Source organism: Galleria mellonella, unplaced genomic scaffold, assembly GCF_026898425.1.
Source record: "Galleria mellonella isolate WM207_F2 unplaced genomic scaffold, CSIRO_AGI_GalMel_v1 utg103, whole genome shotgun sequence".
Lineage (NCBI taxonomy): Eukaryota > Metazoa > Arthropoda > Insecta > Lepidoptera > Pyralidae > Galleria > Galleria mellonella.
In genome coordinates, this window is record NW_026441966.1 from 1,009,286 (window position 1) to 1,033,987 (window position 24,702).

Below are 24,702 nucleotides of genomic sequence, written 5' to 3' on the forward strand. Positions count from 1 at the left end.
GGTTTATTCTTTCTCATGTGGGCAGTAGGTGGTAACAAAAACGTACTGGTGCAGCACATTTTTTAGTATATGAATGTACTCATATAAAACTTGTTTAGGTAAGCAGAAATAGCTGTTAGTTCATAACGTTTACAGACGACAGGTATAGTTTTTATCAAGTGGCCCTTAATTTGACATTTAAAGTCGTTTAAATGAAAAAAAAAATATAATAAACGTCACAATGTCAATCAATTGCGTGATGCTAAATTTGATTAGCTAGTTCTGTGTTAAACAAAACAAAGCTACCTTGTCATCAGTGATGTCATACTTAGCTGCTATGGAATATCAGCGTTGTTGCAAATAATTTTCTGTAGCGCATGCTGTGTGGTAGACAAGTTGGCAATATCAAATTTGAAGTTTGTTTCCTATTGTTAAACTTATTAGTATAATTATTTTTGTTGTTAGCAACAAATGCTTTCTTTTTTTCTCTATGAGATTTGCATTTTCTTTATTTCTTTCTCTATCAGTTTAATAAAATTGAAATCAAAACCAAAAACATAATGGAAACAGCTAAAAAGTAAATAGGGCTCACGAATGAGCAGATAACGGAGGCGTCCGAGAACGACCCGAGAGCTAAACGGTGCAATCGGGTCAGGCGAGCGCAGCTGCGCGGCAAATCAGATTGACCTGCCGCTAACCAACCAGCTAACAGCGGAGCCCCACGCTCCCGTTACATACAGCCTACTAGTTTGTAAGCTAATTACTTGCAATTAACAGATACTAACAAGGTTATTGTTTGTTATGATGCTTCTATAATTTTATTATATTTTTTCCGGTCAACTTTACTTTGTAATAGCTTATTATGCAAGTTAGCCAACCAGCTAACAGTGGCACCCGATGCTTCCGCTACATATCGCTAACGAATTTAAAAAACTAATTAGTCCCAATTAACATCAGCTAACAAGATTATCCGATTATTATCCATGCTTTTATGATTTTATTATACTTTTTCTAGTCTTTTTTTTTTATTTTGTATTAGGTTTTTATACAAGTTAGCCAACCAGCTAACAGTGGCACCCGATGCTGCCGCTACATATCGCTAACGAGTTTGAAAACTAATTAGTCACAATTAACATCAACTAACAAGCTGATTGTTTATTATCCATACTTATATGATTTTATTATACTTTTTCAAGTATTTTTTATTTTGTAATAGGTTTTTATACAAGTTAGCCAATCAGCTAACAGTGGCACCCGATGCTGCCGCTATACACAGCTTACGAAGTTGAAAACTAATTAGGCACAATTAACATCAAGTACTAAGATTACAGTTTATTAACCATGCTTGTACGATTTTATTATACTTTTTCTAGTCTTTTTTTTTTATTTTGTATTAGGTTTTTATACAAGTTAGCCAACCAGCTAACAGTGGCACCCGATGCTGCCGCTACATATCGCTAACGAGTTTAAAAATTAATTATTCATAATTAATATCAACTAACAAAGTTACCGTTTACTATAATATTTATAGCCCCCTTATGGGGGAAACATGTGCTCAGCAGTGGACAGTTAACTGTTGATATAAATGTATAAAACAATCTACTACTTGAAGTTATCATGTTCCACTTCGCCATGTCATTAGCTGATCCGTAAAGGCGTCAAGATGTAATAAATAAACAATTAACCAACTTGAAAAAGAAAGCTCGACTGTGATTGTGGGATTATTACGTGTATCGCTACCGGCGCTGCACCGGCACCGTAGCACCTTTGTAAGCGCCGTAGACGTTCTACGCCGCTACATATGTTTTGCAACTTAGAATAGCAAGAAATCTGACGGCCCACCTGATGGAAAATGGTAACCGTCGCCTATAGACATGAGCGGTACCATGGACATAACCACACCGCAAACAGTTTATTGTAAAGATCCAAACATTTTTTATTGTTAAAAAAAAACGGTTGAAACACGAATAGGACAGATGTACCCAAGCAATCGACTTTTGTACAAAATCTCCCTCTGGTAAAAGTAATACATACATTAATATCTTTTTATTACGTGCTAGCTTTTTATTTGCTACTCTGTACGTATGGAGTCCAGTAGAAAAACTAATGAGTTTTCCTACTGAAATGCATGCGTGTTTATTGATGAGAGTGCATATTGATCACCAGGGGGAGACTTTGTACAAAAGTCGTTTGTTTGGTTGCCTCTGTCCCATTCGTGTTTCAGCCGTGAAGCAGTTGTGTTTGCATGACTGTGTTTCGGTTTGAAGAGTGGGATATGGCAGTGAATTTACAGGGTACAGAGAGATAACACCTGAGTCCTCAGGAATGGCAACGCATGGGGGGTATCATGGGCGAAACAGTATACTCTGTTATGTACATGGTACTGTCCATGTCTATAAGCGACGGTTACCACTTTCCATCAGGTGGGCCGTCAGCTTGTTTGCCATTCTGAGTTGCATAAAAAAAAATAGGAAAATATAGAAACGAGGAAGATTGGAAGTAGCACCAGTAATAGAAGGTAAAAATATGCTGTGTCATAAATAATAGAACACATCTTAAAGGATGACGATGCTGCATAAAATAATCCTTAAATTGCATGTAAACGTCTCTCGACTCTAAAAACGTAAGCATAAGCGGCGCTCGGTCTATTTTTAGAACAATACAGTTCATTAGCCCGTTCCGATAGTTCGCACCCAGTGCGAGAGCGGTCAGGGTTGCCAGGTGCGGTTTTTAATTTTTATCCAAAACCTCAAAAACTTTTTTTTTATACAACTTAGAATGGCAAACAAACTGACGGCCCACCTGATGGAAAGTGGTAACCGTCGCTTATAGACATGAGCAGTACCACGGACATAACAGAGTATACTGTTTCGCCCATGATACCTCCCATGCGTTGCCATTCCTGAAGACTCAGATGTTATTCCTCTGTACCCTGTAAATTCACGCCATATCCCACCCTTCAAACCGAAACACAGCCATGTAAATACAACTATTTCACGGTTGAAACACGAACGGGACAGAGGTACCCAACCAATCGACTTTTGTACAAAGTCTCCTTCTGGTTTTTCTTCAAATTTATACTTTTTCGTTAACGTTTATCGAAAAATAAACTTATTTCGGTTTTCACTATGTTTTGTCATGAAACCCCTACGCAAAAAAAACACCTTTTTGACAAATGACTTCTTCTCCTCATGTTACTGTCTTCGTTGTTATAATATTGTATTGAATTTGTACATTTAAAAAATACCTAAAGCCGTGTGGTCACGGCACAGAATGAACTATATTCTATTCATTTTTAACCGACATAAAAAGAAGGAATTTCTCAATTCGGTTGCATTTTTTTATGTTAGTTACCGCTGAACTTCGTCATTTACTCTTTTTATATGTGAAAGAATAGTATTTTGGATTAGTCCTATAGAAATGTCATCAAAATTGATTTTCAAATTGAAATAACTGCTTTTGTCACGGTTGAACTTAGTGTTTTTTGGTTATCTTACAATATTTAAAAAAAAAAAAACATTATATTAAATGCTCATAAAATTAATATAGGTCTGACTTGGGCGTAAACTTTATCAACCTTTTTGTTCTTCGAAAATTCCTCCAATGTTTTCATTTCTCCGAAGACTCGCGAGGACTAAAATTTTTACCCAAAAGTTTGTGAAAACAATACCTAGTGTAGTGTGGCAACGCTGTGCCGCAGTAAGTACAGTGCGGCCGCGTCGTACCTGTGCTCTTTCAGATCAATATAGTACACGAGCCGGCAGCCAGTCTGGAGGGCGCGAAGGTCAACATTACGAACTGTCACCGTTCAATGGTCGGCCGACGATGCCCTGTCTCATCAATGTGCTGATACCATGACGTAGTTTGGACGTTGCTAGTTATATATAATGTGGCGAAACATAATGGACATCTTATAAACTTCACAAATGCAACACATTTTCTACAATGTTTCTAGCAAATAAATTTCATTTCATTTCATTTCATTATACATATATCCTGCGGTTTTGTTCACATGATTTAGAAGTATTAGTGTTTATTTATCCATATATTCGTACAAATAATTCCAAACTTTTACATTCAGCGGTTAGTGTTGAGGTTTTATTCATGTCACTTTTAAAAAGAGAACTTATTTATTTTCTTTTTATGTCAATGAATATTTTGTTTTTTAGAGAACGTCATTTTATAAAATATCACTATTATTGTACTAGGGAAAATATATCTTCATTCAGTATTTTCTATTTTATTGTTCTATCCAACGAACCATTCACAGCTAGTTTAAAGAGAAATCGTCAGCTTAGAAGTACAGTTGAAATTTTTTTTAATAGAAGGTCAATGCTGGCTGCTTTACCAGTAAATTTTTTTTATATTTGTATACATATATTTTATATTTGTGTACATGTATTTTTTTATCTTTTTCCACGGTGCATTTATGTCTATTGTTGTTTGTGTGCTGTAAGTAATGCAAATAATGCAATTTACCAGAGGGAGACTTACAAAAGTCGATTGCTTGGGTACCTCTGTCCCATTCGTGTTTCTACCGTGAAGCAGTTGTGTTTGCATGGCTGTGTTTCGGTTTGAAGGGTAGGATACGGCAGTGAATTTACTGGGTACAGAGGAATAACACCTGAGTCCTCAGGAATGGCAACGCATGGGGGGTATCATGGGCGAAACAGTATACTCTATTATGTCCATGGTACTGCTTATGTCTATAGGCGACGGTTACCACTTTCCATCAGGTGGACCGTAAGCTTGTTTGCCATTCTAAGTTGTATAAAAAAAATAAAAAACTTGTATATTAGGGGACACGTATATCGAGGTACCACTACATATAAATTATCGACTTTAAAAATTAACTGTCGTGAGTCATACTGTATTATAATTACTTATTTCGACCTTATTCACGTTTAAAATTCGGGTATGTCCAACTAGTTTTAAACTCAGTGGCGTGAATTTACTGGGCACAGAGGAATAACACCTGAGTCCTTAGTTGTATAAAAAAAAAAATTTCACAGAATCTGTGATTGTTAAAGAATTAATGATTTTTAGAAATGATTACTAGATATATTGACGTTGCTAAATAGCGTAAGTTTATCAATTATCATTGCCTCACCTCTGTGTATCAACTCTTCGAAGCTAGTGACCACCAGCCCTTTCCTCACGTTCCGCGAACTGTCCCATATCTTGAAAGGCCTCTTTCCTCTAACCTCCTGGAAAATAAATACAAACTAGTTATTTGATGGGCAGTGGCATGTGTTTTTAAACGTCACCAAAAGCCTAACTGCTGTTGCCAAGACGCCTGCCAAGCGTGGCAACTACTGTAAACAATTCCTCTTTATGGGGAAAGTTAATATTCAGTAGTGGGGGAAAGGATTGTTAGAAATGCATACTACTAGTCCCATTGCAAGCAATATACCCTGTCAGGTCGACCTCCACGTGGTTCCCCCTGGAAACCATCATGCTGGATTCCAGATGTTTCTACCACGACGGGCTAACTGACCTGCTTTTTCATTATCACCTATCATCCTTCACTGGTGCCCCGCCAGCGTATACCGATAGCGCGGGTGGGGTTACCATTCCATTATCATCCATTAAAAAAAAATTGCAGTAAACGGTTAACGGCTGATATAATAATAATAGTTATTTAAAACATATTATGGTGGGAAGATACATTAATTAAGTAAAATAAATATATATAATATATAAATTTGAGCGACGATCTCAAATATCTTGCAAGAAATTTATGAAGTACTGTGTGATGTAGGTAATATAGGATGGTTTTCATGGCGGTCTATGGTGAAGACCGGTACTTAGTTGTGGCCAGTTCATGGCTGAGATAACCCATAAGATCTATAGGTTTTAAGTACGATCACAGAGTAAAAAGAATTATCCATGCATCTATTTTACAATATAAATATATTTATTATTATAAATATGAAATACATATATATATATATATAGAGATTTTTTCCCAAAAAAAAGACTTCAATTGTAATAAAAACCAGTTATTTTGATTTCGAAACTAAATTACTAAAGCAATTTTGAGAAAATTTTTAAGAGACCAATCTGCAAGATACATTGTCGTTATATATTTTTGTTTCTGGTGCCTATTGCACTTAAAGTTAAATAAATAAATATTTAATTAAAAATTATTAAGCCAAACCATTTGGCTGATTTGTTTTCACGGTTAAAATTGATTCCAAATAAATTTTCTCCGTATATCAAAATATACGATGCTGTATATCGTACAGTACGTATGAGAAGATTGATGAATGTGGAAGAAGCGAAAGAGGTTTGTTTGAATCGAAGCATTTGGCGTTCCATTGTTTCAGCCTACCCTAATGGGAGACAGGCGTGACAGATATGTATGTATGTATGTATATGGTACAGTAAATGATGTTTAATAAACATACAAATTAGAAAAAAAAAAATTCACGAAAAAACCCAGTTATTTTGATGTAAAAGCTATTGAACTGAATTTGATAAAATTTCTATGTAATAAATTTATAAATATATCATTTTAGATAAAAAAAAAAGCAATTTTCCAATTCAGTTGACAGCTGAAGAAGTTATGAGGTAACAAATATAAACATTAATATACAATAGGGTTGAGAACTCCCCTCTGTTTGGAGTCGGTGGATAAGTGATTTATTTATTTTTTATTTATTTATTTATTTATTTATTTTCTCCACAAATTTTACAGAAAGTTACATGAAAAAAATACAACTATATACTATATATACTATGTATGTATAAAAAAATTTTGGATGACGTCGTCTAATATATATACAACTTAGAATGGCAAACATGCTTACGGCCCACCTGATGGAAAGTGGTAACCGTCGCCTATAGACATGAGCAGTACCATGGACATAACAGAGTATACTGTTTCGCCCATGATACCCCCCATGCGTTGCCATTCCTGAGGACTCAGGTGTTATTCCTCTGTACCCTGTAAATTCACGCCATATCCCACCCTTCAAACCGAAACACAGCCATGCAAACACAACTGCTTCACGGTAGAAACACGAATGGGACAGAGGTACCCAAGTAATCGACTTTTGTACAAAATCTCCCTCTGGATTAAATATTTATTTATTTATTTAACTTTCTATTGCACCAGAAATAAAAATATATAATGAAAATATATTTACATTACGAAAAATGTTCTTCAACAACTTGATAGTTGTTTTACTTTTTTTATATTATTTTTGTTTACGGCTTACTACACTACTTCGTCGATCTTTTACTATGTATATTCGTATATATATATATATATATATATATATATATATATATATATATATATATATATATATATATATATATATATATATATATATATATATATATATAGATCAGATCATATAATTTACTGGTCTTATTTATTTATATTTATTTTTTGATAAATCAGTAAAATTTTTTAAACTACATTTTAATATTTTTATCAACTAATAAATAAAAAAAAACAAATATGTTAGCCTTCATCTATCACCTTCAGATCACAAGTGGTTGCACTAATTAAAGCACTACGAGTTAAAATATCATTATAAACTGCATGCTACGCCCTACAGGGGCTACGGCGTAGCGGCTACGCTTTCGTAGCGCGTAGCGGGCGTCCGTAGCGCCTGCACTGGCTGCAGCGGTGCAACGGCCGTGCACATCGCCGCGGCCCGCGCTCTCCCCCGCCCCACCCCCGCCCTGTCCGCGGCGCACACCGCTGTGCCTGTGCCCCGCCCCCCGCGCACCCGCCCCACACGCACTGTGCGTTGACCCACTGACATCGCCGCCCTGCACGATCTTTAATCTAGACTGGGACTCCTGAACTTATGAGCTATTAAAAAACTTTCCTACTTCTTTAAAACATTTACGAAATGGTGAAGACGTCACTATATTTCAGAGCATTAAAAAACTAGCGACAAAATTAACGTTCCAACCGGTCGTTAGTGCGTCCGGTGCAGTATTCCTATCGCTATCGATGTTCGGGTCGTAAAAAGTCCATTACAAGCCGTGGCTCGTGGCGGGGCGATTGTCAATTTTCTCGATACGCGATATATACGACTTCCTTTGACGAGTTATCGGGACCGTAAACGACACAAAACATACCTCTTGTATCTCGACTATCATGTTTCACCGCACACTTTTTTTTTTAATTTATTAATGTTCCTATTTAAAATTATTTCTCCGACACTGCAGTGTTGAGATAACTCTAAACAATAATGTGTAGTCACTGTATGGTTCCCGGCGCACGTATAGGTTATGAGAGGGATCACGTGAGCGTGGGGGGCGCGGTGCGCGCCGGCGGAGGGCCGCGGCGGCACTGGGCGCGAGTCGTGACCGGGTCGCGGCCCCGCCCCCGCCCCCGCCCCCGCCCCCGCCACCCGCGCCGCCGCGCCGCCCGCCCCCGCGCCCCGTGCGCACGCCGCGCCCGCCCTCGCCTCCCCCGCGACTCGCGCCCGCTCCCCGCACTGCAGCTCGCCATAATCTCTTGATGCCATAAGATCCCGAAATTACTTCCCGGTGATGCACTTTTGGACACATGAAATGTCATTTTTTAAATTACCGAATTTTCCATGTTTATGACATTGAAACCAGTACGTCGATAGTGCAGAATTGTGTTCATGCTTGTGTTATCAGTAATATGTTTTGTATTATAATTTTTTTTATTGCATACATCGATATTTCGTTTTTAATTAAATCATAACGTAATTAGATTCTATGTCTTAGAATTATGTATTAATATTATGTATTATTGCATGCAGGTGACTAAGGACCGTTCCTTATGGATATCTATGGGGGAGGCTTATGCCCAGCAGTGGACAGATAACGGCTAATATGATGATAATGATTAAATTATTAAAAAATCTTAAAATTAGATTTACTCGAATATATTTTCGACAATTTAACTTTCTGAAAATTTATCTAAAATATATACTAATATAATAAACACGGTAGGATACGTACTCTGTCCGTAGCGCAATGGTAAGCTCGTAGCGGCACGATAAGCACCGTAGCACTACTATTAGCGCTGTAGACAAGCTCTACGGCACTACGTGTAATGAATCTCTACGAAGATTTCAACGGCGTGCGGCGTAGTCAAACGGAGGTAATCCTACATTGAGGAGTACTGACTACATATAGGAGTTTCACAATTCGATGTTATTTTTAACTAGCATTTATCGTATTTAATTTGTCAAGACTAAAGGAATATAATGATTGAGGGATGAACAGCAGTGTCCCCAAAACATCGCCAAATTCTAGGTGCTGTATCCAACCAACAACGTCAGACAAGCGGGGCAACTAGTGACAAAACCCCCCTTATGGGGTAGTCCTATGTTTAACAGTGAAGAGTTAACGGCTGATATTATAACGGTGATATAAATAAATAAATATTAAGTATATGTAGTATTTATTTATTTAGTTATTATTGAATTCCATAATGTAATGTAACATAACATTCCTAATGTAATATAATTTCTGTAACTCTGTATTTTTTGTGATAATAAATTAAAAAAAAAATTAGTAGATAACATTTCAAATTCAATTATGGACCCTGTTGGGCACAGCGAGTACGTGAGAGGAGGACGACACTTTTTTTCACTTTAGAAATATGTAGTTTAGGAATCTGTTACCATATTACCCAGTCATTGAAATTGTATCACGATAGGTACGTATTTTGTGTATTATTATTATTATTCATTACTTAAATATTGGTGTGTATCTATTTATATCGTAATTGTTATTAGTATTATATAGTTATTTAATATATTCTGTAGTTCATAATTATTCATATTCATATTGTAGAATTAATTAATAAATACCTGAGGGAGACTTTGTACATAAGTCGATTGCTTGGGTACCTCTCTCTCATTCGTGTTTCAACGGCGAAGCAGTTGTGTTTGCATGGCTGTGTTTCGGTTTGAAGGGTGGGATATAGCGTGAATTTACTGGGTACAGAGGAATAACACCTGAGTCCTCAGGAATGGCAACGCATGGGGGGTATCATGGGCGAAACAGTATACTCTGTTATGTCAATGGTATTGCTCATGTCTATAGGCGACGGTTACCAATTTCTATCAGGTGGGCCGTCAGCTTGTTTGCCATTCTAAGTTCTATAAAAAAAAAAGTTTAATAATAAAATTTCAGCAATGTTTTTAAAAATTTTAGTTTTAGCTATGTCTTAAATCTCATTATCTATTTATAATTAATTGTTTATCTGTAAATTACAAGATAAATTCTGTTTGTCATATTGTATAGAGTATATATTTCAGTTTTTGAAATTGCAAGCCAAATATTTGCAGAGTACAGCGCAAGCACATTAAGCTCGCCGACTGTGTTCAGGTACACGGTGTGCATATTTCAGAAGCGGCTTATAATTAATCCGACCATAACCCGACGCTTTTTAGGGTTCCGCAACATTTTGTTATTTTATTCTATTTTATTTATTCATTAAAAATAATTAGAACACTATAAAAGCAAAAGTCAAATCAATGTTATAAATCTAGTGTTCTAACATACAAAGTTATAATAAATGTATTTAACCCGACTCTAGATATTTCTGAGCCGCTTTTTTTTTTTTATACCACTGAGATGGCCAACAAGCATACAGTCCGCCTGATGGTAAGCGGTTACCGTAGCCTATGAACGCCTGCAATACCAGAGGTATTACGCGCGCGTTGTCGACCCTGAAGAAACCTCTTTACCCCCCTTTTGAAGAACCCCATGCTGTAGTCTCTTGGGAAAGCCTCAGCAGGGAGCTCATTATCTAATATTTTTGGCAGGCTACTAATAAATATATCAATGATGTTTATAATATTATTAAATAACCGTACTGCGTGAGTTAAGGGAGCGTGCTGAAGTAGGTTACTTCTTACCAGTACATAGAGTTTATAGCAAAGCGAGTTTACATATATATTTTTTTATGCAACTTAAAATATCAAACAAGCTGACGGCCCACCTGATGGAAAGTGATAACCGTCGCCTATAGACATGAGCAGTACCATGGACATAACAGAGTATACTGTTTCGCCCATGATACCTCCCATGCGTTGCCATTCCTGAGGACTCAGGTGTTATTCCTCTGTACCCTGTAAATTCACGCCATATCCCACCCTTCAAATCGAAACACAGCCATGCAAACACAACTGCTTCACGGTTGAAACGCGAAAGGGACAGAGGTACCCAAGCAATCGACTTTTGTACAAAGTCTCCCTCTGTCTACGGGCTGAGGTAATCACTTACCGCCAGATAAGCCGTACGCTTGTTTGTCACTATTTCACAAAAAAAAAACCCCAAATACTTTCTCTTTAAAATTTTCCTTTAGATGAGCAAATCGATTATTTGTTAAATAGATTATAGTGGAACTATCAGGCGTCTGAATATTGGATTTATCAGTTTACATTAAACCCACATAATCCAATTTCACGTTCAAACCCACGAGTGGGTTTCGTACGCCCATTCCAGTTTGCCCACGTGAAAACCTCATAACTAGTACGTTACAGATATTAGATCATTCGATCCTATTGTTTATGTCAAAGTAATCTGGCTTAATCATAAATTTATTTGGGATAAAGAGAAAAGGTTTTTTTTGTGTAAAAATGAAATGGCCTGCGCTATCGGTATACGTTGGCGGGGCACCAGTGATAGATGATAGTTGAGGATGAAGGTAGTTACGTTAGCATTTCGTCATTATTCTGAAATTAACCACGATGGTTTTTAGGGGCGATCGCGTGGAGGTCGGCCTGATAGAGTACATCAATACTAATAGAAACACGCCATTTCGTTACTAACAATCCCCCTTCCTCCCTCTAGGGAAAGGTATTATGGTATTCACGAAAAATATTTAAGTAATTTACATAAGTTCAGTATGCATAGGACGAGGTTTACTCAGTTTGCATGCTAGATGGCGGTGTGCAATATCTCCAAGATTATTTATTAATAATTGTTTATTTATTTATTAACACATACCAACAGTACATGTATGATACATTAAAAAAATCCATACAAAATTACATAATACACAATATTAATTATTACTTCTCCATGGACTAATGGTAGGTACGTTTATTTTGTGAGTAATCATAGATGTAGATTCGATTTTTAATTTTTTTTTGGCAATTAAAAAGAAACCACTTATTGTCTTTGACGTTTTCAATTTTTTTTTAAGTATTAGTCAGGTTACTCTTCTGGTGTTAAGAATTTTTATGTTACGGTTTAATTAAAAAAAAAAGGAAAATGCATACGTTCACGGCTATAAAACCTCATGGGGCGGTAGTTTTACCGTTGTGGATGATAAATATGCTCGTAAAGTACATTTATTATATGAACTTATCGCAGCTTATAGACGGATTAAATAAAAAAAGTAAGTTCTTTGCATTTAAGTGACTTTTAAAAGTGTTGATTTAAAAACAATATGTAACATTAGATTTTAGAATTAAACTATTGAACGGGATTTAATGTAACTTCTAAGGGTACTAATATGAAAGTATATACTTTGAAACAAAAAACAGATTTTCAAATTAGTTTAAAAATGATAGAGTTCTGTGGTAACAAACATAAAATACTCTCTCTCTCTCTCTTTTCATTTAAGAGTTTCCTCTTGTCGGTGCAACTAATTCATGCATCTTCCTCCAGCCAGCTCTATCCCAGGCCATATCCTTTATCTCCCTATACGACATGCCGCCTAGTGTTTCCTTTATCTGTCCCATGTAGTTAATACTCGGTCTTCCTCTTCCTCTTTTGCCCTCTATTTTTCCTTCTATTATGCTCTTAAAAAAATCGTCATGTCGTATAAGGTGGCCCAGCATTTTGCCTCTTCTATTCTCTATTATTTTTAATTAATGTTTTTTTCTCGTTCACTCTTTCAGGACTTCCACATTCGTTAGTTTTTCTGTCCAGCTTATCCTTTCCATTCTCCTTCATATCCACATTTCGAATGCCTCAAGCATCTTTCTTTCCTTCTGCGTCATTGTTCATGTTTCACACCCATATAATGCTATGCTCCAAATAAAAAACACTACTGAATTGAAAACTCCCTTTTTTGCAGTCGATTAAAAGTTTTTTTTTTTGCAATATCGAATAATAAACAAGCTGTACAGTATACTTGTAAGATGTATATCAGGGAATGGTCCGGAGCACTCTTAACACACAATTAGTGAACAGAACTAGGTGCTACAAGCTCGAAGTGTCAGGGGGATGAGGCTGAGGGACGATGGGGGCCAAGTTGCAACAGTTTACGCCATTCTGCGACAGGGGGCGAGACAAATGGAGGCGCGAGGTGCGAACATAAAACTCAAGTGTGAGCGTTTGTTTTTACAAGAGCCTTTTATTAGAGATGCCGGCACCTTGGAATGGGACTGAGCTATTTCTCTGATAAATGTTAAGGAAGTTTTACATTCCACGTGACAAAGTTACATTTGAAAATGCAATAAACGATTTCTCATTACTTGTTAATGGTTATTTGATTTACAATTATGTTTTTACAAATATCAATCACCAGAGGGAGACTTTGTACAAAAGTCGATTGCTTGGGTACCTCTGTCCCATTCGTGTTTCTACCGTGAAGCAGTTATATTTGCATGGCTGTGTTTCGGTTTGAAGGGTGGGATATGGCGTGAATTTACAGGGTACAAAGGAATAACACCTGAGTCCTCAGGAATGGCAACACATGGGGGGTATCATGGGCGAAACAGTACACTCTGTTATGTCCATGGTACTGCTCATGTCTATAGGCGACTGTTACCACTTTCCATCAGGTGGGCCGTCAGTTTGTTTGCCATTCTAAGTTGTATAAAAAAAAAAACAAAACAATAATAGCATTACGAAATATAATAAGAATGTTTTGAAGATAAATAGCTAATATGTATTATTACATTTAATTCATAATATAATATTATAAATAAAAATAAATAATACTATGTAATTTTAATTTGTCATCAAAAGTGGATGGTTCTTTCTGTGAATTACGGTGTCCCTATGGGATGTCACGTATCTTATGTGCTTACTTATTATGATATCTAATATGTACCACATGGCATGCGAATAAATATAAATAAATAAATAACTATTGAATAACTTGTAATTAGAGCTGGTTTTGAAAAAAATATTTAAAAAGTCTTCTTTTAAAAACAATGGAAAAAATGGGAGACAGGCGTGATACACATGTATGTATAAATATGGAGTTTATTTATTACCTCATATCGCCTTAAACCTTCTTTGCATACTGGTGGAAATTTCCATCATAACATTGAATGCCTAAAACTTATATAAAAGACCAAGTTTAAGTTGATTGTGTCTGGACAAATTGTTTAATGTCCATTGCAGAAAAAAAAACATAACTGTCAAATTTATTGTTTTAACCATTTTTCCTTTAATTTTAAACATGAATTATATCACTTTGATTATATGACTTTGATTTCACTAATAAAAAAAACATTTTTTTTATACAACTACAAGCTAACGGCCCACCTGATGGAAAGTGCTAACTGTCGCCTATAGACATGAACAGTACCATGGACATAACAGTGTGTACTGTTTCGCCTATGATATTCCCCATGCGTTGCCATTCCTGAGGACTCAGGTGTTATTCCTCTGTACCCAGTAAATTCACGCCATATCCCACCCTTCAAACCGAAACACAGCCATGCAAACACAACTGCTTCACGGTTGAAACACGAATGGGACAGAGGTACTTAAGCAATCGACTTTTGTACAAAGTCTCTCAGGTAATAAATAATTGGATAAAAAAAGGTAACATTTATTTGTTAATTTTTACATTATCATTATCATATTAACCTTTAACTGTCCACTGCTGGACATAAGTCTCCCCTTTGGAGGGTTTTGCCAGTAGTTGCCACGCTTGGTAGGCGGATCGGCAACCGCAGTTAGGCTTTGGAGATATTTTAAGGGGGTCGTTGCTGCCCAACTCTCGCCCACCCTTAGTCGCCTCTTAAGACACCCACGGGAAAGGAATGGGTGGCCTATTCTATGCCGGGACCACGCAGTGACCTTTACATAGTAAGTGTGAATACTTAAGTAGTTAGTATAATTGTTGAAAGATCGGTTAAATTTGAACAATGAGTGTTTATAAATGAGTGACTATTAATATTAGAAATCGTAAAGATTTTTGTTATTATTTGACGTGTGGTCCCAGCATAGAATGGACTATCCCTTTCTTTCCCATGACTGTCGTAAGAGGCGACTAAGAAAAGTTAATGGTCGATGGATGGGACGCAGTCTCATTTTAAACATCACCAAAGCTTAAGTGCAGTTGCTAACCCGCCTGTTAAGCGTGGCAACTACTAGCAAAACCCCCCTTTGGCCTTTATGGGAGAGCCCTTTACTTTTTTTTAATGGATGATAAAGGAATAATAACTTCGCCTGCGCCAACGATATATGTGCACCAGTGAGGAATGATAGGTGATCAGATCAGTTAGTTCATCGTGATGAATACAGCTGGAATTCAGCACTATGGTTTCCAGAGGGATCACGGGGAGGTCGACCTCTCATACTGTTGACTGGAAGAAATTCCTTTAAGGGATAAGTCTGCCTATGTATATTTTTGTTATAACCTAATGTCTATACTATAAGTGAATGTACAAAAGCATATAAATAAATAAATAAATTGTTTTTGAATGTCTCTCATATACACATTAGCTGGTTCCAATTGTATTACATTAACAAGCTAAGATAAATAACTACAAGGTACTTGTACAAAGGAATCTTCGAACATAATAAAACCTCCGTCAGACAACAGTAGCTGACAAAACTGATCACAAGCTTATCGATTTACCATAACTCCAATTTAAACCGAGTGACAATTGGCTGCCGTCGTTCTATCCCTAAAAATCGTCAGGCAGTCTCAGTTTATGAGCGGATTAATGCTTAAATGAAGGAATTAAGTAGGATCTCGGATCTGTGCCGCGGGAATCGATATTTGCCTTGTCCGTAGTGACATTTTATACGTAATTTATTGAACTCTATTTGTGTATAGCTACTGTTTTAATTAGAAAAGGGTGCTGTAATATTTACTTATTAGAACACGAACAGACAGCAATGTATTGTGCGAACTAGAGATAATAACCGTCTAAACTAGATAGATAGATTAAACCGTCTTTCAAAAAAAGCGTTCACGCTCACTTTTTATCTTTATCCGAGCAGTAAGTGCTTTATATTATTCTTAATTTCGTGTATAATATAGTATATATCATATATGTGTAAATATATTTGTTATTTATATATATTTACTCGTTTATATATGTAATTTTAGTATGTATGTATATCAATAATTAGTAGTACCGCATTCGAGTATTCTCTGTGTTGAGAGAATGCTTTTAGCATTAAGTCCGCCATGTACACATATATGTACTAATTCAAAATTCGTTATATAATTTTTTTTTGTGTTCCACAATCAAAGAGATCGAACTGAAAAAAAAAGTAAAAAAAGTTACTGGCTGATTAGCTTGAGTAGTGTGTTGGCTGTATGTAAAAAAAAAATGTTACCACAAATACAGACGTTTTACGAGACGGAACGTTTTCCGTCTCTTACTGGCAAAGAAGAGAATAAAATTCGAGATGAAAAATAAGCGATAAATAGGCATTAAACTCAACGACGGGGATAGCAGATTAAATTTCCTCGCGGTTTTGTGCCCGTATCTTTGGTCGAGATAAATTGGGTCCCCGTTTTCTATATAATATAGATATATACAATACTATACAGTCGATGTCCATACGTATATCTGTTTGTTATAGTGAAGTTAAGGATATAGATAATTGAAATTTAGTTTGTACGGTATACGGCTAATTAGACTGTGAGGGAAACAGGAAAAATTTTGTCAGAATTATTTAAAATTAAAAAAATATATATATTAAAAAATATGTAACATAAGTACTTACTAGTGTAAAAAATAAAATAAATGATCCTTACCAATATTATAAATGTAAAAGTAAGTTTGCTCGCTACTTCTTAGCGCCTTAATTACTAAAACAATCATAAAATTTTCTATACAGGTTCTATAAGAGATGGAAAGTGTTATTTTATCTCTGAATGAAATACCATTTAATGGTCACATAGATACAGCATCGAGTGTTAAAAATATGTCAACTTTTAGTCAACAAAATACCAAAATGGCTGACATGTTTTTTTTTAAATCAATCAAACGTACTTTTTTCAGTATTGCAAGTAATTAGATTAACAATTTCCCAGTTTTTAAAATTAGAATAATATACTAATGTACGTATTGTTTATAAATTAATTTAAATGTATTTTGTATATTTACTCAGGTATAAATCAATGTCTTCAGACTAAAATCACTATGAGCTGTTTATCTGGTTCTGTCAAATATATTTCAAGTATTTTATATCATTTCCAATTTTCTATTTAACTTTACAATATATTTTCTTCCGCATGCTTAGTAATAAATGTTCATAATGGTAATCCTATTACGCAACATGGATAAAAAGTTGATCCGTTTTCAAGCGACTTCAAGAAGAAGTAGGTACTCAATTCGGTTGCATTTTTTTTTGTTTGTTACCTCATATCTCCGTCAGTTGTAAACCGATTTGGAAAATTCTTTTTTTTTTCCTGAAAGGATATACTTATAGATTGGTTTTATAGAAATTTTATTAAAATCAGTTTAATAGTTTAGTTTTTAAATGAAAATCACTAGATTTGTCAACATTGATGGACATAATCTTCAATTATTGGCGAAGTATTTGTACAAAAATACTAACTGTATATTCTAAAACCATAGATTATATAGATAGAGTATCTCCATAGAAATTCTTCGAGAAAAACGGGTCAACTTTTTCATACAATTTTGCGTGATAAATAGTTATGAGTGATTCCTTTATAACTTTATACTATATTTATTTTGTCCTATAATTTCTGCATCTTTTTAATGCGCAAAAACTCATTTTATTTATTAAATAATACGTCAAGATACATTTTATACGTAAGTATATAAAACACTGATACAAGAAACGAGTCAGTCAATTTGACAATTAGCTGTAACAAAAAGTTGACCCGTTTTTGAGGCTCTATCTATATATTTTAAGTCTAAAATAAGTAATTAAATTAACACTGACATATTGAAATAACATAATAAAATAATATTAATAAATATATTATAATATTAAGGAACCAAGATTTACATGCATTAGTATGGCGAAACATTTACTTATTCTTCCTGTAACACCATGTAACTCATGCTTTAAAAGAATAATAAATAAATAAATAATAATAAATACTAATAATTGATTATTATTCAATTGTTAAATATATGACATAAATAAAGCATATTCTTTCAAACTGCCGTACTCAAAGTTCAACGATTACTTAAGTAACTCCTTAGCTTAAATAAAAAAAAAGTCCCTCTCAGTGTCAGTCAATGATTGATTAAGGGCTGTTAATGGCAATTATTAATTTTGTTAATATGTCAATTAGCAATTTATATTATATATATATTGCACTAAAACATACAGTAACAACAATAAGTTAATAACAATGTTAGCAAAGGCGGACTTATCTCTAAAAGCGATTTCTTCCAGTCAACCTAACGCAGTGGCCTAGGAAGTAGGCATGAGTGGGCAGTAGTAGTGCAAGACAAAAATTTAAATAAATATTTACATAACTTACACTTATATCATTATATATATATATATATATATATATATATATATATATATATATATATATATATATATATATATATATATACATATATATATATATATATACATATACATACATATATACACATACATACATACACATACACACACATATATAAATATCAAATACAAGAGAACACAATGATGACAGTCTTCTAATATTTTTTTTTATATTTAAACTAAATTGGAAAGATAGAATGATTTCAATCTTTATTTTTATATTGTATGTATTGATTGTATAAAGTTACGAAGTGGCTAAATAAAAATAAATAGAAAAAAAAAAATTACTGACTGTAAATAACTGTAATAGTAATTTAAATTTATAATTTTTGAAATGGTATTATGTAGTATCCTATACAATGTATTTTGTGCTTTGGATAAAAATAAATAAATAATTTTATTTATATATCAATTAACTTTATGGACACTCGCTATTATATATGGTTTCTTTCATACATGCACTTGTATTACTTGCATACACCCACTCTAACTTGCCTACCTCGCTTTGAAATCATAATTTTCGTTTGTATAAATAAAATCCGTTATTGGCTGTATTCATAAGAGACTTAGCATGTAAGTTATTTTTTAAGAGCTGTGGATTTTTGTATAAAATAAAAAAAAAATTAACTGATAGCTATTAATTTAATAAACTTATTCGAGTGCGTCAGTAAGTCTAAGTTATTTTATAAAAAAAAATTATCTCACCGCTTGTCCTTTAAGTTTTATTTAAGAAAAATAAAACAATAAATACCTTGATCGTGCCACTTGTATAAACTAGTTATTTATATCGAGATTATTAGCTTGTATGGAATGCCGCGGGGGTGTTTCATCATGTACACCTACCTTCAAATATGACAACATTTGTTGTTACACCGCCTACTTGCAATAACAACCTGTGGGCGGCGGTGGGCCGACCACGCGTGCTCCCTCGCCAATCACGTGGGCGACACTCTGCTTCAGCTAATGAGTTGTCAAGTAGTCGATCACAACTGACTTTAATTAAAAAGTATTATTTGTTACATGTTTTAGATAGATTTTCACATTTATGTACATTTTATTAAATAAATTTTTTTACGTACCTATTTCAATTCATTAATAGATTTAATTTTTTTTAATACTTTGGCTGATTCAGATCAGTTTTTTTTTTTTATAAAGCGCCAGCGTAGATGTTAGATTAGTGTTAACCAAAATGTACACAGGCGGACTTTATCCCTTTAAAGGTATTATGTATTCTTTATTTATGTATTTATATAATTTATTTTATGATAGTTTCTTTTCCTTGTGCCTATAAATATTAATATATATCCTAGTATTAGGTACATATTTAATGTATGTGCATGGAATTATATAATTTTATTTGATATATATATATATATATATATATATATATATATATATATATATATATATATATATATATATATATATATATATATATATATATATTATATTTTTAAAATGCAAAAGATGCTTTTTTAATTATACAGTACTATCATACCTACTTGTAAAACAATTTAAATAAATAAAATATAAATATAAACAATTACAAGAAATAATCACAATTAGAAAACAATGGGCGACCTTATCGCTAAAAGCGATCTCTTCCAGACAACCAGAGGGAGACTTTGTACAAAAGTCGATTGCTTGGGCACCTCTGTCCCATTCGTGTTTCAACCGTGAAGCAGTTGTGTTTGCATGACTGTGTTTCGGTTTGAAGGGTGGGATATGGCGTGAATTTACAGGGTACAGAGGAATAACACCTGAGTCCTCAGGAATGGCAACGCATGGGGGGTATCATGGGTGAAACAGTATAGTCTGCTATGTCCATGGTACTGCTCATGTCTATAGGCGACGGTTACCACTTTCCATCAGGTGGGCCGTCAGCTTGTTTGTCATTCTAAGTTGCAAAAAAAAAAAAAAAAAAAAAAAAAAAAAAAAAAAAAAAAAAAAAAAAAAAAAAAAAAAAAAAAAAAAAAACCTTTGGATGGAGAGGAGTTATTATAAACAGTTTGATTGTGTATATTCGTTTTGCTTTTTTTTTCTTGTATGTATGTATTCTTTAATTTCTTTTTTTTTTGCGTATGTATCTACATATATGTGTTGTTATTTGTGTACATAATCAATTTGATCGGAAGCAGTATGAAAAATTCTGTTAATTCTAAATATGGTGATGTGAAATGTATTAAACATATTATATTATATAAATTCTAAATATATTATATTTCGTGTGTAATTGTTTATTTCAAATCACATTAAAAGAATTTATTATTACATGCATAGTTTATGCCACAGCTAAAATATACAAAGTCCAGAGGGAGACTGTACAAAAGTCGATTGCTTGGTTTGAAAGGTGGGATATGGCGTGAATTTACTGGGTACAGAGGAATAACACCTGAGTCCTCAGGAATGCCAACGCATGGGGGGGTATCATGGATGAAACAGTATACTCTGTTATGTCCACGATACTGCTCATGACTATAGGCGACGGTTACCACTTTCCATCAGGTGGACCGTCAGCTTGTTTGCCATTGCAGGGGGCGAAAAGGCTAGTATAGAAAAAAAAAACCCAATCACTTTGATCATTTGATCATCGAACTAGTGTATGTGTTATGAAAAACTAGACCAAAGATATTATGAGGGCATACATAATCTAGAACAGTCAGTTTCGAGTTAAATCAATGTTTATTCATAAATTTGTTCGATAATTGAACCCGAAGCCTCGTATACTCAAAGCAATACCTATCTAACACTGCACTACAGGGGGGAAAGGGATTGTTAGTAATGGAGACTGAGAATCCCATTGCTAGCAATATACCCAACCAGGTCGACCTCCTCGCAGTTCCCCCTGGAAAATATCATGGTTAATTCCTGATGAATTCATCACGATGGGCTAACTGGCCTGTTTTCATTCTCATCTGTCACCCTTCACTGGTGCTCCGCCAGCGTATCCCGTTAGCGCAGGCGGGGTTACCATACTATTTTCATCCATAAAAAAAAACACTGCACTACAGGGGGAGGGATTGTTGGTAATGCGGACTAACAGTACCATTGCTAGCAGTGCTATATCCTGTCAGGTCGACCTCCACGTGGACCTTTTAGAAACCATCGTGCTAAATTTCAGGTGTATTCATCACGGTGGGCTAACTAACTTGCCTTTTCACTTGTCATCCCTCACTGGTGCCCCGCCAACGTATACCGTAAGCACAAGCGGAGTGACCATTCCATTATTGTCCTTTAAAAAAAAAACACCGAGCTAAGGTCGTCAAGTTAAATTAACCGAACACTGAATAGTATAAAATGAATTTAACATTCTGTCGAATGGAATTTAGATTCGTATGAAATTTATATATACATGTACAATATATATATATATATATTTATATATATATATATATATATATATATATATATATATAATATTATAGCAATTTCTATAATTCAGAATTTTCTTTATATGTTTCCCGGTTGACCGATGATTTGACGTTTTTATACGGTTATAATACTTTATTATCATTATTACTATAATATTAAAAAATTAAGCATCTAATTTCATGTACTTCTATCACTAAGTGCCAACTACGGACTCTACGCGGTGTTAACGGCGTGCTACGGCGTGCTACGGCGTGCTACGCATGTGCTAGGGCCGCAGTGCCGGCTCCAACTGCTGTCCAAAGATACTATTAATAATATCGCGACAAGTTTTTATAAACACGAATATTTTTTTTTTACACACTGCTGGTTAATGTTCAAATTATTCTTTGGGAATGGGTATATTTATAAATTATACAAATTAACCTCGTGCACAGTCAGTGTCTGTAAATTCACTCCACGCCCTAACACTATCTCTACAATCGATAGATTTGGAACATAAAAATAGGTACATCGTGTTATATCTATAAATGCAGTAAGTGGCACAAATTTTGTAATGCAGATTGCATGTGCAACGCCTGTCTACGGCAGAGCGAGCGAGAGGCACGCATGGGCAGCTCGCTGAGGGAGAGCGAGACGCCGGCTGCGGCACTGCCGCACGCTCTCGTGCCTCCACGGCCGCACTGGCACACGGGCAGCTCCCATTCGCCCCTACATAACTATAGCACACAAAGTTCATCACTGGACCTCCCACCGGCAGCACTGGTACCACGATATGATTCTACTTTCTAACGGTGATGGCAACGCGGCTGTCTGATATGCAGGCAGTCGCTCACGATACCACCTAGTACGGCTACAAGCTTCCGAATCGATAACGATAGGATCCGCAGGTTGGAACGAGCATAGCGGCGCCGCGGCAGCGAGCGCTGGGCCGGTACTGGCCCAGCGCTAAGCCGCACGGAACAAGCACAGGGTCGCTAGGGGCGGACGGACAGGCGGTCGTGATAATAACCATATCTCCGGGCGTGTCAGTGATCACCGGTTACATAAGAGGGCGGAGGCGGCGGTAGGGCGCCGGTCGCGTCGCGGTTACCTCTCTGGCCATCGCGGCATGTCCGCCGGAGGCCGCGGGCGGCGCGCGCTCACGCCGCCATCGTCGAGGGGCCAAGCCCGGGACTCGCGTCGCGACTCGCGGAGCACTTGAGCGGCGCTGCGCCGCGTGGGCGGCGATCGATGGGTGCTGCGCGCCTGCGCCGCCGGACGGGGCCGACGGCCGCCGAGCGCCGCCGACCGCGCGCCGCACTGGTGCATCCGAATACGCCCTGACCCACTTCCCGCGCGCACACTGACCTCCTTACGATGCCTCGCGCCGCGCCTCGCCTCGCCTCGCCGCGCCGCCTCTACCAACACTGTTACCAATCTCTTGGCCGCGACCTGCGACCACGGGACACATACAGCGATTGCACAATTCGAATAACATAGGTATAGTCGGGTAATTGCTTATTTACCTGTATTATCTTGTTGAAAAACAAGACAACAAACTGTACAAATAAAGTGAACTCTGCACTTCTACAAACTTATTATGTTATCTATAGATATTATATATAGCCGTATTTATTACGAGATGTGCTGAAAATGTCTTGAAAATAAATATAGGTATATGCAGCCAGTCATTGTATTTAGATATACTTAGCTCTTAAATACATATTTAGCTGAAGTTCTTTATGGCACAAGTAAAAATATTAACATATACTAGCGGCCCGTGCCGGCGTCGCGCGGGTGGACATTTTTACATTTGAAAAACTGGTCATTAAAGCTGCACACGCGACGAAAGCTTAAAAATGGAGTAACTTCTCCCGTTTTTCCAACATTTCCCTTCACTGTTCTTCAATTCAGTAGTTGATGATCACGATGATTGTTTCCTTATTTCTAATGTAATTGGTTTTTTTTATATACGACTTAAAATGGCAGACAAGCTGACGGCCCACCTGATGTAAAGTGGTAACCGTCGCCTATAGACAGTCTATCTGATATAAAGTGGTAACTGTCTCTTCATTACATTCCTGAGGATCGAAATTTTTTTTTAATGGATCATAATGGAACGATAACCTCGTCTGCGCTACCGGTAAACATTTGCGGGGCACCAGTGAAGAATTAAGTAGGTCAGTTTGCTCATTGTCACGAATTCAACAATAAATCAATTACGATGTTTTTCAGTGGGAACCGCGTGGAGGTCGACCTGACACGGTATATAATTAGCATAAGGATTACTAACACCAATTAATAATAATCCTTTCTCCCCCTTAGTCTATGGACGACGGTTTCCGCTTTCCATCAGGTGGGCCGTCAGCTTGTTTGCCATTCTAATTTGTATAAAAAAAAATACAACATGATGGACATAATAAATGTCTATCCATAATATGTTGTCAATATATTATTCCTGAGGACTTTTTTTTGATGGGTGAAAATAGTATGGTAACCCCGCCTGCGCTAACGGGATACGCTGGCGGAGCACCAGTGAAGGGTGATAGATGAGAATGAAAACAGGCCAGTTAACCCATCATGATGAATTCATCAGGAATTAACCATGATAGTTTCCAAGGGGAACCGCAAGGAGGTCGACCTAGTTGGGTATATTGCTAGCAATGGGATTCTCAGTCTCCATTGCTAACAATCCCTTTCCCCCCA

The 24,702-nt window shown here is 35.9% G+C and overlaps 1 protein-coding gene across 4 annotated transcripts in view; it reads right to left on the minus strand.

Annotated features, from left to right (window-relative positions):
- Positions 1-23,668, minus strand: part of LOC113514705 (uncharacterized) — a 32,817-nt gene extending 9,149 nt beyond the window's left edge. Inside the window, exons 1-3 of one of the 4 annotated variants that reach the window (XM_052898618.1) lie at positions 23,108-23,668; positions 7,472-7,505; positions 5,090-5,186 (exon numbers count right to left, since the gene is read on the minus strand). In XM_052898618.1, coding sequence (XP_052754578.1) covers positions 5,090-5,186; positions 7,472-7,505; positions 23,108-23,325 — 349 coding nt within the window. In that variant the 5' untranslated portion in view covers positions 23,326-23,668. Of the gene's footprint in view, positions 1-5,089; positions 5,187-7,471; positions 7,506-8,082; positions 8,290-23,026 lie in introns of those variants that run through there. The other 3 variants (XM_031912538.2, XM_031912539.2, XM_052898652.1) reach the window with 3 other exon arrangements.
- Positions 23,669-24,702: the final 1,034 nt, after the last annotated feature.